We start from the raw sequence: 21,566 nt of genomic DNA, 5'->3' as shown, positions 1-21,566 counted from the left end.
GATTCAATCTGCCCCATATATGAACACATATCAGATAATAAAATAGTTGCAAATGTCAGTAGGAAGACTAAAGCTCCACCACCACCAGAGCCTGAAACCAGTGGGGCTAATGACGACAACGATGACCATGATGGCACCTCAGCTCCCCCACCAAAAGTGTCCAAGGCAGTAAAGCACCTAGAAGCCCGTTTTGAGGTGGCTGGAAACTCAAGATGTGGACAGCATCAAAATCCTCCAACTCAGAAGCATTCTTGACTTTGCTAGAAGCCAACAGTCTGCGGCAAATAAGCAGACAACACTAGATAGCATTTTTTTTTTTTTAAGAAGTGTTGAAATTTTAAAATTATGGAGTCATGCAACCGGATTGACTTTGTACTCTGTGCAATGATTAGTATAGTCAATTTTCACATGTTTCTTTCATGTACATGTAATTAAGTTACTACTTTTGTGTTTAAAACACTCTGGGATAACCGTTGTGTGTGGGTTTTTTGTTTTTTTAACAAGACTTAAACTGACAGGCTTGAAATAGTAAATTGTTTGTAAACCCCACCCCCCCGCCCCATAAAGCAACCCTGCATTTATCGTGATCGAATTTTTTGGACCCCAATTATTGTGTTTATAGTGGGGTTTCACTGTATAACTGCATTGCTCAGGGGTGTAGATTTTTCACACCCTTGAGTGACGGAGTTATGCTGATGTAAGTTTAGAGTGTAGACCTACCCGGAGATCCCTACCCACTGCAGACATGAGAAAAGGGGCTACTAGAATGAATGCGCGTACACACTCTCTTTTCTTTCCAGCCACCTGGGAAGAGAGGAAATTCAGTGTTCCTTGTCACTTAGGCACATCATAATAGTACTTAGCATTTTTATATTGCTTTACATGTAGGTTTGTAATTACTATTGTGCTCATTTTTATAGTTAGGGAAACTCAGACAGGAAAGTAAAGCTATTTGCTCAACCTGACATAGGAAATTGTTGGCAGAGCCAGGATTAGAACTCAGGACTTGATTCCAGTCCCTGTACAGCACAGGACTTCACCAGGTGGATTAGAGTAATCGTCTATTTAGTCCACTGTGCAGTCTTGAACAGTGGCTAATACTGGATACTTCACAGGAATGTGTCATATCCACATAATGAACAATTATAGAATAACCTGTTCATAAGGGAAGTTTTTTCCTAATATCAAGTGAGTAGTGGTTGGTTGATGCCCTGAATACTTACTACTTCCCTTTTAAAACTATACCACCAGTTTATGAAACTGGAAGTTATTATCCATGTCAATGGCTTACCCCTTTCTGAGTTCTACTAACCTTTTTAATTTCTCCTAAGCTCTGGATGTCAGTAACATTTTGAGGTAAAGAGTTCCACAGGTTAACTATATGTTGTATAAAAGAGAAAGAAAGGATTACTATTTCTTCTATCCATTATTAAAGGCAGTTTTCTGCCTTTTAATTAGTTGTCTCCTTGTTCCAGTATTGTGAGAGAAGATGCTTGATTGCCCTTCATTGCTGTTACTGCTTCTAGCCTTAGTCCCCTCTATATGGAAGCCAGCTTTTTGAGTCCTCCTTCTCCATTCCAGTCTGTCTTGAACCAGTTCCTCAGATACTCCACAGCTAATCAAATCTTTTTTGTATAACATCCATCCATATAGTTCTGGGTCTTCCAACCCTTCTCTTACCCTCCGCTTCTAAGTTTAATACCTTGTTTCTGCTACATACTTCTGATCTTTTTTTCACATGCCCAAATGATCTAAACTGGGATTCCCTCAGCTTTTCTGTAATTGGTACCACCTTTACACTTCCACTTAATTCATTTGTTACAAATATGAGATTGACCTTTTCCATAGCTGTCATTGTTTTAATTCTACCCCCATCAAGATGTCGCACCTTGATTATTTTGAGACTCAGATATTCCATTTGCTAATGGCACTGCTGTTCGTCCAAGCTGAATATCAGAGTGAGTCGTACTATAATATTTAGACACACCTCTCAATGGGAGGCGGGATGTGGACATGCCCTGTCCCAAGCATATCCTCTGATTTTTTTCAGTCCACATGGGAATTGTGCAGGCTTGACCATCACCTAGGATAGCATAGCCCAACTTCCCCAGTGCACATAGGGGAGCAGCAGCAGGGACTTGCCTCCCTTTTCCTGGGAAGCAGTTCCTTGCACTCCCCTAAGTACAGAGACCGCAATTGATCCCCCTTGCACAGGGCACAGAAGCAGGGAAAAGCTCTTTCCATATTCTTTCCACCTCCACACAAGGGCCAAGGACAAGTTTAAATAATTGTTCGGGGGGTTTTAAACAAGAAATTGCAGCTTTAAATCTAGGTGGTTTTAAATATTTAAACATGGAGATTTTCTCAGTTCAATTAGTTTCTTGCTGTTGGAAAAATAAAGAAATCAGCCCATTAAGACTGTATTTGTGGTGAATAGTTGTCAGATCCAGATAGAGAGGGGTTTTTTTCCCCCAACCTATAATATAATTATTCAGGTTGGTGCTGTGAACTTATTTTTGAAGTGTCATTGATTAAAGAAAAGGGAAATGTGGCAGTAATAGTAAAGGGTTGGCTATCATGAGAAAAATGTATCTTTGGGTATTGAAATGATAAAATTCATGAGGCATTTAAACAGAAAAACCACCATTGACCCCATTCTGTAACACCATATGTAGACTTCTCAGTAATGTTCTCTGTAGCTGTATTGCTGCTCTGAAAGTTGAATCTTTTTTTTTTTTTTTAAATGGCAGTATATAAGAACACAATGTGCATACTGTGTCAGACTAAGGGTCCATCTAGGCCAATATTCTACCTTCTGACAACAGCCATTGCCAGATGCATCAGAAGGAATGAGCAGAACAAGGCAGTTATCAAGTAATCCATCCCCTGTCATCCAGTCCCATTTTCTGGCAGTCAGAGGATATGGGGAGACAAAGCATGGGATTGGATCAGACCATCTTGGCTTATAACCATTGAGGAACCTATCCTACATGAACTTACCTCCATTTTTTTTTTAACTCATTTATATTTTTGACCATCACAACATCCCATGGCAATGAGCTGAACAGGTTGACCGTACATTGTGTGAAGAAGTACTTTGTTATGTTAGTTTTAAATCTGCTGCCTATTGTGTTATGTGATTGGGTAAATAAGACTTCCTTATTCACTTATTCCACGCTATTCATGATTTTATAGACCTCTGCCATATCCCCACTTAGTCATCTCTTTTTCTCTTGGTCTTTTTTTAATCTCTCCTCTTGTGGAAGTTGTTCTATACACCAATCATTTTCATTGCCTTTCTGTACACCTTTTCCAGTTATAATATATATCTTTTGAGATGAGGTGACCACAGCTGAACACAGTATTCAAAGTGTGGGCGTACTATCGATTTATATAATGGCATTATATTTACTGACTTATTTATCCCTTTACCAACGATTCCTAACATTGTTAGCTTTTTTGACTGCCACTGCACAGTGGGTAGATGTTTTCAGAGAACTATCCACAGAGACTCCAAGATCTTTCTTGAGTGGTAACATTTAATTTAGATCCTGGCATTTTGGATGTATATTTGAGATTGTTTTCCAATGTGCATTACTTTTCTCTCATCAGCATTTAATTGTATCTACTATTTTGTTGCCAAGTGACTCAGTTTTGTGAGATCTCTTTGCAGACAGCTTTGGACTTACCTATCTTGAGTAATTTTGTATCATCTGCAAACTTTGCCGCCTGACCCGTAAATCTTTTTGAATAGATCATTTATGAATATGTTCAACACACAGATCCCAGTACAGATTCTTGGACAACCCTGCTATTTGCCTCTCTCTACTGTGAAAATTGACCATTCCTACTCTATGTGCCCTATCTTTAAACCAGTTATCTGTCCATGAGAAGACCTTCCCTCTTTATCCCAGGACTGCTTAGTTTGCTTAAGAGCCTTTGGTATGGTACCTTGTCAAAGGCTTTCTGAAAGTGCAAGTACACTATATCAACTGAATCACCTTTGTCCACATGCTTGTTGACACCCTCAAAGAATTCAAATAGATTGGTGAGGCATGATTTTCCTTTACAAAAGCAACATTGACTGTGTTCCCCAACGTATCTGATATATAGCTGTACATGATAATTCTGTTCTTTGTTGTAGTTTCTACCAGTTTGCCTGGTACTACAATTAGACTTATCAATCCGTAATCGCCAAGATTGCCTCTGGAGCCTTTTTTTTAAAAATCGGCATTACATTAGCTATCCTTCAGTCATCTGGTAAACGATAGGTTATAAACTACAGTTAATAGTTCTGCAGTTTCATATTTGAGTACCTTCAGAACTCTTGGGTGAATATCATCTGGTCCTAGTGACTTAGAGTAACTCCTCACTTAAAGTTGTCCCAGTTAATATTGTTTCGTTGCTGATCAATTAGAGAACATGCTTGTTTAAAGTTGTGCAATGCTCACTTATAACGTCATTTGGCAGCCACCTGCTTTGTCCACCGCTTGCAGAAAGAGCAGCCCATTGCAGCTAGCTGGTGGGGGCTTGGAACCAGGGTGGACTGGCAGCCCTGCATCAGCTCCCTGCTCCCCTAAGTTCCCTATTACGAGCAGCTGCCAGCAGGCTATCAGTTGCTGGGCAGTTCAGCTGTCCCTCCCCTGCTGTCATGTGCTGCTCCGGCTCTTCTTGGAGCTGCTCTTGGGAGCTTCCTGCTTGCTGTGCGGGGGTGGGGAAGAGGGTGCAAATGTCAGGGTATCCCCTCCGCCCGCTCTTGCCTCCCCCCCCCCCCTTACCCGATCTCCATAGAGCAGCGGAGGACACGACAGGGCTGGAGACGGAGGGAGCTTGCCAGCAGCAGCGGCTTTCTCAACTTGCTGATCTACTTAAAAAGGCAATTACTTAGAGTAGCGTCAGCGTACTTAAAGGGGAAATGCGCATCTCTCTCTCTCTCTCTCTCTCTCACACACACACTGTGTGTCTGTCTGCCATGCTGTCTCCCCTCCCACCATTTGTGCTGCCTTGTAGAGTGTGAGGCTACATTAATAACAATGTGTTTAACCCTTGAGGGGTCAGCTGAGTGCTGGATCATTTAGCAGTAAGGCATTCCCTGGGAAATATCCCACCCGCTTCCACCCTCTGGCTTCACCACCTCAACCAAGCTTCACAATTGTCGTTGCTGTGTACAGTATTAAATTTGTTTTGTTTAAAACTTATACTATGTTATATATAATAGTCTTTTAATATAGTCTGAAACAAGGGAGGGTGACGGGGGAAGGAGGAGAAGAAAGAAAGGGATGCTCTTTTCTCTGTCCCATCAGTTAAGCTATCCTATGCCATACTTTCCCCTTTTTTCCATCCTGTTCTGAAGTAGCTGTCCTAGTTTCTCATTTTTAAAATCTGATTGTTCTAGAAGTAACTGACTTCATTCACTAGTGCTGTCACATTGACATCTTTTTAGAATGAAATTTTTCAGCCTCCTTTCATTCTTTAGTTATGCACTGGCAATTAAGTCAGACCACTGTGGAAATGTTAGGCATTTTTTCTTTACTTCCATTGAACTACTCATGCTTATTTAAGCATATGCTTAAGTGCTTTTCTAGATCAGGGCCACAGTGCTCAGGATCGAGCTTTATGCTGGCAGCATCTCGTTGCTATTCAGGTGTCTGGACTGTTATGAAATCCATATAGCTGCAGGCTTCTCAAAGATTTCACTATAATGTTCCTGTCTCACAAGTGTGCAGGGGAGGGATTGTGACAGATGGGATGAGAATTAAGATTTGGGAAGACTTTTTTACTAAATATTCTGTTATAAGACTAACGAAACCTACACTGGTCTGGCTTTCAAGTTTATTTTAAAAACAACCCTACAATACACTTCTAATGGGTTTTTTTTGTTTTTTTGTTTGGCCTCTAAGTTAGTGATACCTAATACCAACCTTAACCCCTGTTTCAATCTATTTATATATGTGTAGATAATTATTTCATTAAGATGCTTTTAAAATATAAAACAATAGTGATGCTACTGTCTTGAAACACAATAGTAATTTCATGAGTGCTTTTCTTTGTGTCTTTTAATTGTCAACAGGAGTTGCGTTTATGTGATCGATGTCAGTGGAGCTTGCTTGTGCATAACTGTCTTTTTGAAATGTGCATATCTTATGGGAAAGCTTTGGAAGATAGCTCTAGAGTGTTTAAAGTTATTCCTAATCAGTCAAAAAATTGTTTTGCATGCTAATGTTAGCACGTTAGATTTTCTACTGCAAAATATTGTGCAACTCAGGAACAGATCAACTTTGTAAAGCTGTGTCATCGTTTCAGGATGATTACCACAGACGGAAATATAGACCGTTTGTCCAATGCAAAATGTAGAACACAGTTTGTTTTCAATAAAATGGCTGCTTCAATTTTTGAAGTTTTTGTAATTTTTAAAGTTTGTATTTTAGATATCATAGTTGGTTGTATTATGTTTCAAAGAAAACGACATCTATCCTTAAAGGAAAAATTAGATGTACAAATGGATTTTTTTTTCTTTTTCTTTCACAGGAAAGAACTAATATTATCTGGCACTTTAAGTCCAGTTAAGGATTTACATCTTGGAAAATTGGCATTAACTAAGTTTCCGAAGAGTCCAGAAACATGGATTCACAGGTTTCTTTTTTTTTTCTTCCCTTCTCCCTCCCCCCCCATATATTTTTCATACTTCTGTCTGTATTTGAGGTAGGGAAGGTGTGGATGGAAACAGAGCAGATTTCCAAATCATCTATTGTAAAATTCATTGCTTTGATTTTTTTCAGAAGATTCTGATCAACTATGTGTAGGACTTAGTGTTCAAATCAAATATGTTTCTGCATATTACATGGCTTTTAATATAACTACAGTGGTGTGTAACTTTTTTTTTCATTTTGTATTCCCAGCATGACTGCTTGAAAATTGCCATAAAATTAATGCTAGGTTTTCCAGATTTTACCCTTTTTTTTTTTTTTTTTTTTTAAATAAATAATGTGCCTTTAACTTGTTTATCTTGTAGATCTGCCAGAGAACCAGGATACGTTAAAAAATAATTTTTTGTAATTGTAGCTAGATTATATCCCATTAGTGTACTGTAATATTTTTCCTTATGGCTGTATTTTCACTATCCATAAGATTATGCAATGACTATGTCTCCATTACTGAGCAATAACAAAGAAAAGGTATTTTTTTTTAAAAAAGGCAACCCAGTGCTTAATCAAATGCACCAAATCCCAAATGCCTCGGGATGGCTCCCACACTCCTGTCTGGTGAGTGGGGCTAGTGATGCCTGATGCCTGCGGGCATATGGTAGGGGAAGACTGTAGTTCTCGCCCAGTGGAGCAGAAACCCTAGCCAGATCTGCGAGAAGTTGTTGTCGTTGTCCCTGGCTGTGTAGGAGGTCACCCCACTGCTAAATGGCTTTGTCCCTGACCAGAAGCCATTCAGCAGTGATGTGGTCTCCCCTGCAGCTGGGGACAGTTCCTCCTCATGACACTGCCCAAGGATCTCTACTACAGCCCACCAGGACTCCAGCCTTCCCCATACCTTGTGCCGTCAGGGATCCAGTGTCACTGGCCCTGTGACCATGCAGGGAGCCCTCTGCAGCTCTGTTGTCACAGCCCCATCCACTCACTCACTATCCAGGAGTGGCAGAACCATCCCCAGGCAGAAACTGTTCAGCAGTGGGATGGACTTCCCTGTGACTAGGGGCTCATCCTCCTCCTTACAATCCTGGCCAGGGATCTGTGCTCCACTGGGGCCAGGACAACTGCAGCCTCCCGTGCATGTTGTAACCTGATATCTTGGGCTCCTTAGCCATACAGAGAGACCCCTGCAGCCACTGTTAGTACTGCCCTATCCCCAACTCTACCTGCCACAGCTGTAATAAATAAATAAATAAATAAAAAATAAAAATCAAAAGAAAATCTTAAAAGTAAAAATCAATACAAATCGTCAAAATTAAAAAATTTAATTCTGCCAAGCTTAGTTATACACGTATGTGCGCACACATCCCTTTCCTGCTATTTTGCTTTAATAGTGTCGGCATGGAACCAGAATTGAAGAATTTAATTGTCGTTACACTGGTTTTTAGCTTTCTAATCCTGCAACTTCTTTTCACCACCTTTACCTTTTTCACACTATTTGACTGCTTTGCTTTATGTAACTACATTATACAGAATGAAAAGGAAGGTAGATGTGATGGAGAGGAGAGAAATAAGTTGCAAGTGCCATGATTTAGCAATAACTGCCTCAGACTCCTTCATATTAGACAGTGCTGGACTGTTAACTGTACCATGTAATATATTATATACCTGAAGTCATGTATGTCATTCTCGAACAGTGACGTTCTTAAGAAAAAGAAAATCAGGTGTTCCTTTACACACATTTTTGCCCTTCACATTTAGTGTTAAAAGTCAGCAAGGTTCTTCTCTTGATCTGGGTCATGCATACCCTAATCAGGGGGAGAGAGACATTCTTTTAAAAAAAAAAAAAAAAAAGGCGGGGGAAGGGAGACTGTGGAGCAGATGGAGTACCTGAAACCATTTTTGTTAAACCATTTAGATTTCAAGTTGATGATGTCACTCAATGAGCTTTTTATATAATTTTGTAATCTTATGAATAAGCTATTTTCGACTGGTTAATTTTAATTTTTAAAGCTTTATTAAGGAAAGAGTTCGTCTTTCGTCAAGCAGATGGAATGACATTGTGTTGTCTCACTTTCATTTCAAATGCTACCAAAGTAGACAAAATGGTATAATTTTTTTGGTCTCAGTTGTTAAAACTTGTAGGGCCTGATCGAGGGGTCCACTCAGCTTTCCATAGAATCCCCTGTTGCAGCACTATCTGACTGTTTACGTGCTGCTGTTGACCTTCCTATGTCTGCAATACCTTTTTTAATGAAAGATATTTGAAATGAATTTGATCAGACAAATATACTTTTTAGCAGCTTTACTTTGACGAAAGGTTGTATAAGCAGTCAGTACATCCATTGCAGTTTTGAGGCAGCGACTTTCTTAAAGTGCCTATCACAAATAAAATGCAATGTGGGAATCTGTTTGTTTGTCTCAGTGATTCCAGGTCAAATGTGACTAGTTTACTAGTAAAAAAGTGTTTGTTTTTTCTAACTGCTAACCCAGCAATCTCTGCCTGGGACCTCAAAATTAAGCTGGGTTTCTTTTATTTATTCCTTCTATATCGTTACCAGTAATAAAGGTACTGCAGGAGAAATTGAAGCCACATTGATGCCTGTGTACCTCTATTGCTTTCGATGAGTTTGCACAAGTGTAACTGATTGGAAGTTACAGTTCTGTTCAGGGTCAGCTTTAAGCAGATTCCCCTGATTTCCAGGGAATCGAGCCCCATACCTGTGCCTAGGAGGGCCCCGCACCTTAGGCATCTTTTTAATGTTGTTTTTTATTTTTATTTTATTTTNCCCCCCCCCCCCCCAGGCCACCAAAGCTCTGGACTGCTGCCAGGTATTCAAATCGGGCCCTTCCATTCATAAAGCTGGCCCTGGTTCTGTTAATGATGCACGAGAAGAAGTAGAATCCCATTCAATTGCTCTTTACTGCTTTTTACTCATTAGCCCAGCAGAGTCAGTACAGGAAAGTATTTTTTTCTTTTGTGCCTAAAGTCAGCAGATATGACTGAATCCATACACAGGGTGCAGATCTGTTGAGTAAGAAGGTATTTTTACATAATCCCTTTTCAACATAAAACCTCACTTTAGCACTATGGATGTCTTGTGAAAAGTGAATTGTTCAAAATCTTATATAAATATTCCATGATTAATTTTTTTTGGCAAATTTTGTATATTCAAGTTTTTGGTAACTTTTTTTTTATTGACTTCCTCAGATTCTCAACATTTATATTTGACCAGTAACCGTAAATGAACAAAGAGATCTGAAGTTAAATACAGTAACGCCTCACTTAAGGTTGTAGTTATGTTCCTGAAAAATGCAACTTTATGCGAAACAATGTTAAGCAAATCCAATTTCCCCATAAGAATTAATGTAAATGGAGGGGTTAGAGTCCAGGGACATTTTTTTCACCAGGCAAAAGACGTTATATACATATACAGTACAAGTTTTAAACTGTGTAAAACAATTTAATAATGTACACAGCAATGAACGATTGTGAAGCTTGATTGAGGTGGTGGAGTAAGAGGGTGGAATATTTCCCAGGAAATTCCTTGCTGCTAAATGATGAACTAGCACTCTGCTGAGCCCTCAAGGGTTCTGTTAATGTAGTCTCACACTGTACAAGGGAGCATGGACTGAGGCAGGAGGAAGGAAACACAATAGATGCAGGGCAGTAGCTGCAGACACTTCCCCGCAAAAACTGAACATGATGATGACCCCACACCATCCAGCTGGAGTGCACCACTCCCTCGTGACAGCACATGCATGGCTACACAGGTGCTGACTTTCCAAAGTGCTGGGGAGTGCTTGCAGGAGTGAGAGCGCAAGAGATGTGCATTGCCCCTTTAAGTACGCTGACCCCACTTCAGGTACGTTGCCCTTTTCAGCAGATCAGACAGGAAGCAACAGCTTCCAGCAAGGTCCCTCTTTTCTGTTCCTGAGCCCTGTCCCCCTCCTCCGCTTTGTGGAGAGGGGCCATAGGGCAGGGGCAGGAGCAAGGGGTCATCCTGATATCAGCATTCCCCTCCCCCAGCAAGCAGGAAGCGCCCAGGAGCAGCTCCAAGGCAGAGGGCAAGGCAGGAGCAGCACAGAGCCACATACCTTACAGGTAATTAGGGGAGCTTAATCCCCATAAGGAGGGGCTGCTCTTCTAGAGAATCCTGAAAACAGTGGACAGAGCAGGCAGCTGCCTAACAGCATTATAAGGGAGTATTGTGCAACTTTAAACGAGCTTGTTCCCTAATAGATCAGCAGCATAACAGTGAAACCATGTTGACTGGGACAACGTTAAGTGAGGAGTTACTGTACTCTTAAATGTGTCTATTAACTGAAGGCTTCCTGTATCTGAATAGCTCACAGGTTTTATGTTTAGTCTGTTTCTTCCCCCAACCTCCAGTTTACCCTGAATTAAGATGATGGAAAACTCCACATATGTTGGTTAATTTTATAGTGCAATAAGGAACAAAACAAAATGTTGTTTTCTCTTAAAACTGCTTTTGCATTGTTAACCCTCTACACCATTTAACCAGACGATGGGTGCTGCAACAACTAATTCAGGAAAACTCCTTGCCAACTCTTGTAACTAAAGGGAACTTGGGAACAGTGCCTGTGGAAAGAATTCAACGATTAGTGCAGGAGGAAATAGATGTCTGTTGTGAAGCTGCTGGGAGATATCCAAGCAACTACAATGCCTGGTCCCACCGTATCTGGATTTTACAGCATTTGGGAAAGCTGGATGTCAAGGTACAATACTGGAGTTTATAAACACCTACGCAGAATTTGTACATTTTAAATCTGGATCATCATCAAAGCCATGTGCTGTGGGAGAGGTGAATAATTGTCTCCGTGGTGTTAAACTGATGTACACAATTAATGCTTTAGGAGAATAAGCATTCCAGGGACAAGGACTGTTCTGTTGCTCTGTCAGACTCTTATCAATATAACTGGCACCCATCTGTTGGTGCTTAATTGTTTAGAGGGTAGATGGGAGATGAAGCAGAGGACTGAGCATAAATTCTGTGCTGGTATAATCTGTAAGAGCCCATTAGAATAAAAGATACTATGCAACAGATGTCATTCCAATACTCTAATACTCTCCTTTTTTTGTTTTACCACCAATGTTCTTTCATGTCATTTTGTGATGTCAGAATGTGTGCATAGAGGACTAGTATAGGATAAAGAGACCAAGCAATTTAGAAACAGAAAAGTGGTGCTTATAAGCATTTTCATGAGATCCGAGACACCCTTCATCCCAGTTTATGCTGAGTTTAATAAATCAACATATACATCAAAGAGGCAAAACTGACTTACTGGCCTTAAATATGCCTTATCAACTTCAGCAGTGATGTCTTGTGAAAATCTTTTAGTTGCACCTCAGGCATGTTCATATGGTTCATCCAAAAATGGAATGCACTCAGGGCCTACAGGAAGGTGAAGCTGTTGACATGATCTAAAATTACAAGTACAGTTTTCTAATTATTTTTACATTTTGATTTCTCAGCTGTGAGGTGAGTGCAATGCCTTTATTATGCTTATGCTCTGACTTCCATGGTAGCTGTTCCCGACTCTGCATTCTTTTACTGCCATCACACCATCTGTGTGGTGGGGTTTTTGTTTTGTGTTTTTTGAGAGGAGAGTGCTGACTATGTAGAGCCACAAAATCTGTTCTGGCCCTATCATTGGCAATCTGGGAGGTCATTTTGCTTATACTTTTTCACCTGAGAACATTTGTAAAGATCTGTATATATTCCATAATATCCTGAAAAGTCTGAGATAGTCAGATAGTCCAGCAGCTCTCTCATCCAACTCTCAAATAAAAGGTGAGTGTGCAAAATTCAGAACTACGAAATTTGGGGGATTTATTCATCAGGAATTGAGGACTCTCAGACAAGCCCTTAATGGCTGTATTTTTTTTTTTTTTCTTTCAGTGCAATTAAGTGGAACACAACCATTCTCCCCTTTAATTGGCAGCAGTTGTTTGAAGGACAGGGCACCATCTCAAATGCTTTTGCAGTTGCTGTTCTCATAGCTGTAGACTTTCAAAATAGGTAAAGCAAGAAGCTGCAGCTTTGACACACACAGCTCTCCTTGGATTTAGAATTTGTCTGCTATTTTCATTCACGTACAGCTATGTGAATTGCATTGAGCAATGGCAATTCACAAATAATTGTGGTCGTGAAGAAAATGCATATCACACACACCAGCTTTTTATTTTTGTTTAAAATTTATATTCTGAAATTCCCTCTTCCCTTTGCCTTCCATCCATCTTGGCAATTGTCCCAGTTTCCCTACTGGTCTGCTTTTAATCTTGTAGGAAAGAGCTTTATGCTTATCCCAGAATCCTTTGCAATAATTGCTGATGCAGCACTTCAGAGGCATCATTGCCATGCTGCATTAGAGGTGTCTGTGGGAACTAGAAGGGCTGTTAAAGTTGGGGGACTGGGGAGGTTTAGAAGTTTTAGGACATACCTATAATCTAGGGAATGTATTTGTGCATGAACACTCTGAAAAGAATTAATGGGGAGGGGGGGAAGACAAATGGAAAAAGGGAGACATGACACTCCCCCCTCTATATAAAGGACCATAATTTTGTAGGTTTTTTCTAATTTTGTACCTTTGATCAGCTGAATGTATGTAATTCACTGTGAATGCCAATTATAATATTTAAAGGTAAACCTGCCTGATTGTGACCAAAAAGTAGGTAGCTAGAACTCTTCATATTGGTGTGTTTTTTTTACTCCACGACTACTAGCACCTGCAGTTTTGCATCCAAGTTAAGGCTCCTTTAAAAATGTGGCCCAAAATTATTATTAACATTTACATACTGTAAACAGTCCTAGAAAGCTATTGGGGTTTTAATTATATTTTTTCTAAATCTAGAACATTTTGAAGCTCATTCTGAAACACTTTATTCTTGGAAGGGTATAAAAAATCTCAGGGTAGAGTTTGGCCCTAAATTTAGGTGGTGTTACGAAATTATAACCAGAGCTTCAGTCTCATTCACTAAAAGGTAAATATTATCTTTCTTTGATCCTAAAAATCACCCTTTTTAAAAAAAATAAAATAAAAAATAAGAGCTTAGCATTTACCCAGTAACCCTACTACAGGCTTTTAACTATATTATCTGCTTGCAGAATTAAACCATTTTGTACACAAGACTCACAGTAAGAGAGTAACTCAAATGGCTCAGTCCTACAGAACGTGTGTTTAGGTTACGTGCGCTGGCTTTGTGGTGGATTGACCTAGTCAGCTGAAAGGCCATTGTAATGGGGTGGAGTTTCCTGCATGCAAGTCTTTCTCTTGCTGACTAACTTTTGTCTGGTATTAGGATCATGAAATGCAGATTTCTTTTTGCCAGCTCTATCTGACATCTGGTCAAGTGAGATTTACTAACGTCAACCTAGGATGTTAAAAAGGTTAGCGTATCTCTCTGGGTCATAGGGAACCAGGGATAGGGGAGTCCTGCAGGAAAAGGTTCTCAGAATGACCAAACACAGGAGGAAGCTGAGATTTATGTGATGGCGGTGGTGTTTATAGTAACAAAGGCAAATGTTAGGATGGGGATAAACTCACTTCATATCTTTTGTATCTATTTTCTGTTTGGAGCAGTATGGAAGCTCCACCTACTTGTCTTACCATGAAAGACAAAAAAGAGAAGCTCTCACATCAGAGCTAGACTATCAAGGAACTGCAGGTACCTTCTCACATTTGGTTAGCTAGGAAATAACTCATCTCTTGTGATGGATGGTAGAGGCTGCATTGAACATTATACCCTTAAACAGAATTGTCTTGTTTGGTGATCAGACTAAGCATAGTCTTGGACTCTCATAGCTAATTGGATCGTAACAAAATAGATTGTTTAGCCTTCATCAGTGCTTGAGTTCTTCTGCCTCCAATTCCTTCTTAAATAGCAAGCATCTTCCACTGTTGTGGAGTCTATGTTCTACAGGGAGTGGGGTTTCTAGGTAGGTCTCAAGAGGCTACGGGAGCTTTTTTTTTTTCTTTCAATTCTTTCTTTCATTTTGAAAAAAAATAAAAGTTTGATCATCTCATAAAATTAGTCAAATGCAATGCGTGCAGCACAGGCACAAATTACTTAAAAGGCTGGGTTTTCTTAAATAGTTCTTGAGGTTGTCATTGCTTTTAGCAAAAATCTTTAAAACTGCAGATAACATCTGCCAGAGAGAGGGTGGTTGGTCTTGTGGTTAAAGCATAGGACTGGGAGTCAGGAGTTCTGGTTTTGATTCCTGACTCTGCCACAGATTTTCGTGTGAGTCTGGTCAAGTCATTTTAATCCCTCTATGCTTCAATTTTCTGATCTGTAAAATGAGAATGTAAACTCTCTATACATCTGGCATGTAAATACCTTGCAATGCCAGCTACAACAGTGCTATGCGAATGCCTGTTCTAACTTTCAGGTGACTTTGTAAATAAACAAGCAGATATAAATGTAACAAACTTGTTTGTCATATTGATAGGCTGAACCAGAAGTAGGTCTGAGCGGACTTGTGGGTGCTAAAGTTTTACATTGTTTTTGAGTGCAGTTATGAAAATTGTACATTTGTAAGTTGCAGTTTCGTGATAGAGATTGCACTATAGTACTTGTATGAAGTGAATTGAAAAATACTATTTCTAATCTTTTTTATAATGCAATTATTTGTAATCAAATATAAAGTGAGCATTATACGCTTGAAAATGTTGAAAAACACCCGAAAATATACCAAATACAAATTGGTATTTTATTAAGTGCAATAAAACTGATTGATTATTTGCACCTGTTTTTTTAAAGCTAGTTACATTTGCCTTGCATTAATTATTTGCATTAACTGCAATTAATTGACAGCCCTAATTAATTGGTTTCTATCACAAGCTATAGTCTAGTATTTAGAACATTGTTATTTTACTGGTTGAAATTCTTTCCAGGAAAAAAATGTTTTTAGCAGTGTTTGTATCCCTCAATGAGTAGCTCAGCAAATCAAATACATTCCACCAACATCTTCCTATACAGCGTGGTTTGCTATTTTTAAAAGTAGCTTTCACTGTAAATCATCAATAGCCATCAATTTGTAAACATTCAAACAATGTCTTTTTTTCCTTTTAGTGGAACAGTGCACTTCCCATATTTTGGCCCTCAAGTCTTTTTACCATATTATGAAAGATTTTGGAAGTAACTCCATTGTTGAAATGGCAGGAGGCTTTCCATTGCAAATCCTATTTTTAAGATCTGCAAGTGAGTGTATCTCCCATCTGTTTCGGAATGTTACTCCCCCGAGTAAAGGGTGACGAGAGACCAGCCTCTGCTCAGGAGTCTAAATTTTCATTACTCAAATCCTTCACCTGATGATCTCCCTCCCATTGAATATGAATGGACTTCCTCTGATCCCAATCCAGCCGCAGTATCTCAGATGTTCTCTGATAGTGTTACTACAGACTGATTGTATCCTGAATTAAATAGCATTCCTGTTGGTTCTAAATTTGCTGGCCATTCAGTGAAATGAATGACTCAATGTCCCTCTTTTATATGGCAGCATGATAAAAAGGAAGGACTTTTCACTATATCCTTTATGATCACAAACATCTCATTAAAGTGCCCTGTAAGGTTTTTGACAAGCTAAATAAACCCTAGTTCTCAGTTTTTTCATGCTATCCCAGACAGTGAATTTATATCATATTTCAAGTTCTAGAAGATGAACACTGAATGAATGTGAAGTATTTGGAGTCGTTCTTCCTGTGAAGGAGTTTGGAAGACTTTGTTTAGTAGTTTGCCACTCTCCCAGTAGGTGGAAGCAACTCCTCTGTTAGACTTGTCGTGTTTTTTTTGTTTTGTTTTGTTTTGTTTTGTTTTTTAAGCTGTCACTCTGAAATCGCATGGGGACCTAAAGAGGACGATCTAGTGCTAGACCTCTTCCACAGGTACTTCTTTCACACCCTTGAGGGAAGGTCTCTGAGACTCTTTCCTTTGTAGAATGTGGAAAAGCTACAACTGCTTTTGTGGTAGATAGTAAATAAGCAAATCTTAGTTCTTTGAGTACTTACTCATGTCGATTCCATTCTAGGCTGCACGCGCCCATGTGCACAGTCATCAGTTTTTTGCCTTAGCGGTACCCGTAGGGCCAGCAGTGGCACCCCCTTGAGTGCTGCACTCATGCTTTGTCCCTACGCCCTCTCAGTTTCTTGTTACCGCGTGTGGTGGTTATTCGGACCACTTTTCCTTGCATAGCAATAGCTAGCAGTTTTGTCTCATCTGACTTTGAGCCTTTGGGCCTTGTTTGTTTATAGTAGCTAATGTTAAGTAGTTAAGTGTAGTTAGAAGTTAGTCCCAGTGGGGACTTCACCCCAGGCAGGGCATACCCCAGTCTCTAATGTTTAAGCCTTGCACGAACTGTAACAGGCCTATGTCTGTAAGTGACCCCCCCCCACAGCAGCTGCCTCAAGTGCTTGGGGGAATTGCATGTGACACAAGTGTCATATATTTGTAAAATTTTTGACCCAGGATGCAGAAAGAGCAGGATATCCAAATACAGGCTCTCCTCATGTAGGCAGCCCTTCATCCACCTTCCAAGGCATCTCACCAAGACTTGCCTAGTACCTCAGCCTTAGTGTGCAGTGCACAACTGGCAGCAGGCTCCGCCCCTCACAGCTCCCCATTGCCGGTGCCCAAAAAGAAAACGAAGCATGGCTCCCCGGTACTGACCAAGAAGGGCCGTGGGACAGCCGACAAAGGACTGAGTTCGGGGCCACTCGGCCATACTGGAGCCATGTGAACGTGCCTTCCTTGTCAGGGCCCTTAGCCCCTTCAAAGGATCTACCACTGACTCATGAGAGTGGTGGGGGACCCAAACTCCTGGTGGCATCAGCACCTTCCCAAGCTCCCCCAGCTCCAAGAGAGCAGAGACCTCTGCCCATGTTGCCAGTACCATGCATGCCACAGGAAACTGCAAAGGTTCCCCATGAAAGCAAGCCAGCCACTAAGACCCCTCTGGGCAGTGGAGCACCACTGATTCCCACAAGACAAGGCAGCACTCTCCTCCATCCCGCAGATCTCTGGAGTCGCAGCACAGATCTTTTGGGGCTTGCCCTAGATTACTGGCACCACAATCGCAGTACCCGCCGTCTCAACACGGATCGCCTAAGGGGAAGTGCCAGTCTCCATATTGCCGGCACATCCTCAGTGCAGATTTTGGTTGCCTGCCCTGGGGGAGCACTCCCCATCGCGACTCCAGTCCCTCCTGACACCAGTCCCCAGGTTACCACCACCAATCCTCTCATTCCAAGTACCAGTCTCCAGCGATGACAATCAGCAGGCAGATGCAGGCGTCAACAGCCCCACCGTGGTCACCAGAAGGGAATTCCTCCAGTATGAAAGGCAGTTCAGCCCCCTGCCCAAACTTCTCTGGTGCAGTTGTGCTCCTGAGTCCAGGTGGCCTTATTGGAGCACGTGTGGCATGCCAGTCATGATGATGCCCCCCTCACACCACTCACCTGCCACTGCGTCGGAGCAAAAGTTGGCAGTACCGACGGCACCAGGCTTGGTGTATGAGTTGCGCTTAGAGGGTCAAGGTAGAGGAGACAGCACTCACCTCTAAACCTCCCTCCCCCACTGGGGATGATGTCCCAGGGTCTCCCCCAGTAGTAAGTCACCGTCTTCATCCCCAGACGGGCGGTCACAGGACCCTCGAGGGCCGGCCTGCCTGGCGACTTTAAAGAACACCAGGCCCGGCTTTAATGGGTGGCCAAGAACTTGGGCCTAGATGTGGAGAAGATGGCCAAGCAGGCAGACACTTTGTTCAGTGTCCTCTCAGCCTATACCAGTGCATGACGGGGTCCTCAGAATTCCTAAGGCCCTCGAGCAAACCCCATCTTCCATCCCTTACCTCCAGAAGGGCCAAAAAGAAGCACTTTGTCCCAGCCGAAGAGTTCAAGTACGTTTTTGTACCCACCCATCTCTGAGCTCACTGGTTGTCTGTGCGGCCAACGAAAAAGACAAGCAGGGGCACACCAGCTCAACTCCCAAAAATAGAGGCAAAAAATCTGGACCTTTTGGGGGGTGGAATTTATTCCACTGCTAGCCTACAATTCCAGGTTGTGAACTGTCAGGCCCTCTTGGGAAGGTACAATTTTAATTTATGAGACTCCCTCCATAAGTACTAGGAGTCCCTCCCACAGGGTTTAGCTCAAGAATTCAGAGCCCTAGTGGAGGAAGGCACCGTGACTACTAGGTGCTCCCTCCAAATAGCATGAGATGTGGTGGACTTAACGGGTTGGATAGTCATGTCGGCAGTGGTTATAAGGTGCAGCTCCTGGCTATAGACCGCTGGCCTTTCCCAAGAGATGCAGACTTTGATCCAGTACCTCCCATTAATTGGAATGGTCTCTTCTGTGAACAAACAGATGTGAGGCTGCATGGGTTGAAGAATACTCGGGCAACCCTTCGTTTACTGGGCATTCATATGCTGCAGTTTGCACGGAAGCAGTTCCGGCTGCCCCTGCCGCCAAGGCCTTGGCAGCCTGTCAGGGATCTGCTAGGAGAAGGGATAAAGAGATGAGTTTTAGTCATCGCTGCCCTTCTTTCTCCTACTAACCCACACAGCCTGGCCCAGCGAAGCATCCCGGGGGCCAGAAGCGCTCGTTTTGAAAGTGCGCTCGAGAGTGACATCCCAGTCAGTTCCCCGAATCCACCTTGTCCTTTCCTCGACCCTCTTTGTCTCTACCGTTCGGCCTGGTTGTGGGTCACCTCAGACTGCTGGGTGCTGGACATAGTATCTCGGGGCTATGCCCTGCAATTTTCAGCCACCCATTCCTCCCACTCTTTTTCCCATCCCTCTTCAGGGACCCTTCTCATGAGCAACTCCTCATTCAAGAGGTCTAAGACTTCCTGTGCCTAGGGGTGATGCAGAAGGTCCCTCGGGACATGAAAGGAGAAGGTTTCTATTCCTGCTACTTCCTAATTCCAAAGGCAAAGGCAGGCCTCATACCCATCCTGGACCTGTGTCACCTCAACAAGTCTCTCAGAAAGTTGAAGTTTCACGTGGGCTCTCTGCTCTCCATCATCCCCTCCCTGGATCCAGGAGACTGGTACACCGCCCTCTACTTGAAGGACACTTATTTCCATATTCCCATGTCAGACGCTTCCTCTGTTTCATAGTGGGTGGGTGCCATTTTCAATTCACAGCGCTGCCCTCTGGGCTCTCGGCCCCCAGGGTGTTCACAAAACGTATGGTGCCAGTGGCTGATTACCTGAGACGCCGAGGGGTCCAGGACTTCCCTTATCTTGACAACTGGATCATACCTGCCTGCGGCTATTGGACCACATGGCTGCCTGTACATACATGGTCACTCATGCTCGGCTCTATCTCTATCTCTTGCAAGCATGGTCGGCGTCAGTCTACATTCCCAACAGGCATGACCTGGACCACATCAAGTCATCCCTGGATTGGTGGTTGGACCCCAGGTCAATGTTGGAGGGGAGTCCTCTTTGAGTCGCCATCGCTAACCCTGGTCTCTGATGCTTCGGGCCTGGGTTGGGGAGCCCACCTGGGAGAGCTGAGCACCCAGGGCCTTTGGTTACAGAACGACGCGGCCCTCCACATTAACGTCAGGGAACTCGGAGCGGTTCTCCTGGCCTGTCAGGCATTCTTGTCCTACCTGAAAGGCAAGGTGGTGCAGGTCCTGATGGACAATGCTGCCGTGATATTATATCAACAGGCAGTGCGGTGCCAGGTCTTCCTCCATTTGTCAAGAAGCTCTCTGCCTTTGGGATTTTTGTGTGCGGCAAGCCGTTCATCCAAAAGCCGTGCACCTGCCTGGAACCAGGAATGTCCTGGTGGATCACTTCAGCAGGACTTTCTCCTCTCGCTACAAGTGGTCACTCCATCTGGAGGTGGTCAGCATAATCTTCCAGAAGTCGAGGACCCCCTAGGTGGACCTGTTTACGACCAGGCAGAACAGAAAATGCCACATGTTTTGTTTGATCTGGTTAATGGACAGGGACTCCCTATCAGGCACAATTCTCATTCCATGGTCGGGGGCGCTGATGTATGACTTCCCACCAGTGCTGCTGATTCGGAGTCCTAGTGAATATTAGACAAGACGGCGAAAGTTATCCTAATAGCCCCCTCTTGGCCTTGCTAGCACTGGTTCGGCACGTTGCAGAGTCTTTCGGTAGCCACCTCCCTGCAGTTGCCCCTTGGCCGGATCTGCTGTCACAGAACCACAACAGCCTTTTGCATCCGAACCTGGCAGCACTGCACTTGACAGCTTGGCTACTGCATGGCTAAGCACAGACGAACAGGCATTCTTGGCACGTATCCAGCAGGATAGCAGGAAATCCTCCATCAGAAGATTTACCTGGCCAAATGGAAAAGATTGAAGTGTTGGGCCTCAGAATGGCATATTCGGGCCAAGCAGGAGATCCTATATTATCAGCTGCACCTCAGACTCAAGATTTGTCCCTGTCATCGATCAAGGTCCACCTGGCCGCTATCTCGGCTTTCCATCTTCCATTCCAAGGTAAGTCAGTCTTCGCTCGTGTCATGACAACACGGTTTTTGAAAGGTCTGGTGTGTCTCTACCCGAACATCTGGGATCCAGACCTTCTCTCTCCTCCCCCAATGCATCAGATGAGTCACACAGGCTACACAGCCTGGACGTCAGGATGGTGCTGGCCTTCTACATAGAACAAGGCCGTTCTGTAAGTCAAAATAGCTGTTCTTTGCAATGGCAGACAGACTGAAAGGTTGTCTGGGGTCTGCTCAGAGGATTTTGGCCTGGATCATTGCCTGCATCCACTACTGCTATGAGCTGGTGAAAAAGCCTCGGGTGGTGATCATGGTGGGACACTCAGCTAGGGCACAAATGTCGTCAGTGGCCTTCCTGGTAAAGGTACCAATCCAAGGGATCTGTAGGGCTGCTACCTGGTCGTCTGTCCACACG

At 42.7% G+C, this 21,566-nt stretch overlaps 2 protein-coding genes across 4 annotated transcripts in view; one reads left to right on the top strand and one right to left on the bottom strand.

Moving 5' to 3' along the window:
• Positions 1-21,566, bottom strand: part of ENTREP1 (endosomal transmembrane epsin interactor 1) — a 380,498-nt gene that overhangs the window by 96,890 nt on the left and 262,042 nt on the right. The gene's annotated exons all lie outside the window — the stretch shown is intronic.
• The window catches only part of PTAR1 (protein prenyltransferase alpha subunit repeat containing 1), a 56,344-nt gene that overhangs the window by 22,091 nt on the left and 12,687 nt on the right, over positions 1-21,566 (top strand). For all 3 annotated transcript variants that reach the window (XM_032798176.2, XM_032798174.2, XM_032798177.2), the window contains 2 exons: positions 6,529-6,633; positions 11,165-11,378. In XM_032798176.2, the coding sequence (XP_032654067.1) occupies positions 6,529-6,633; positions 11,165-11,378 (319 nt within the window). The remainder of the gene's footprint in view (positions 1-6,528; positions 6,634-11,164; positions 11,379-21,566) is intronic.

Source organism: Chelonoidis abingdonii, chromosome 6 (assembly GCF_003597395.2).
Source record: "Chelonoidis abingdonii isolate Lonesome George chromosome 6, CheloAbing_2.0, whole genome shotgun sequence".
Lineage (NCBI taxonomy): Eukaryota > Metazoa > Chordata > Testudines > Testudinidae > Chelonoidis > Chelonoidis abingdonii.
This window is presented reverse-complemented; position numbering and strand designations above follow the sequence as displayed.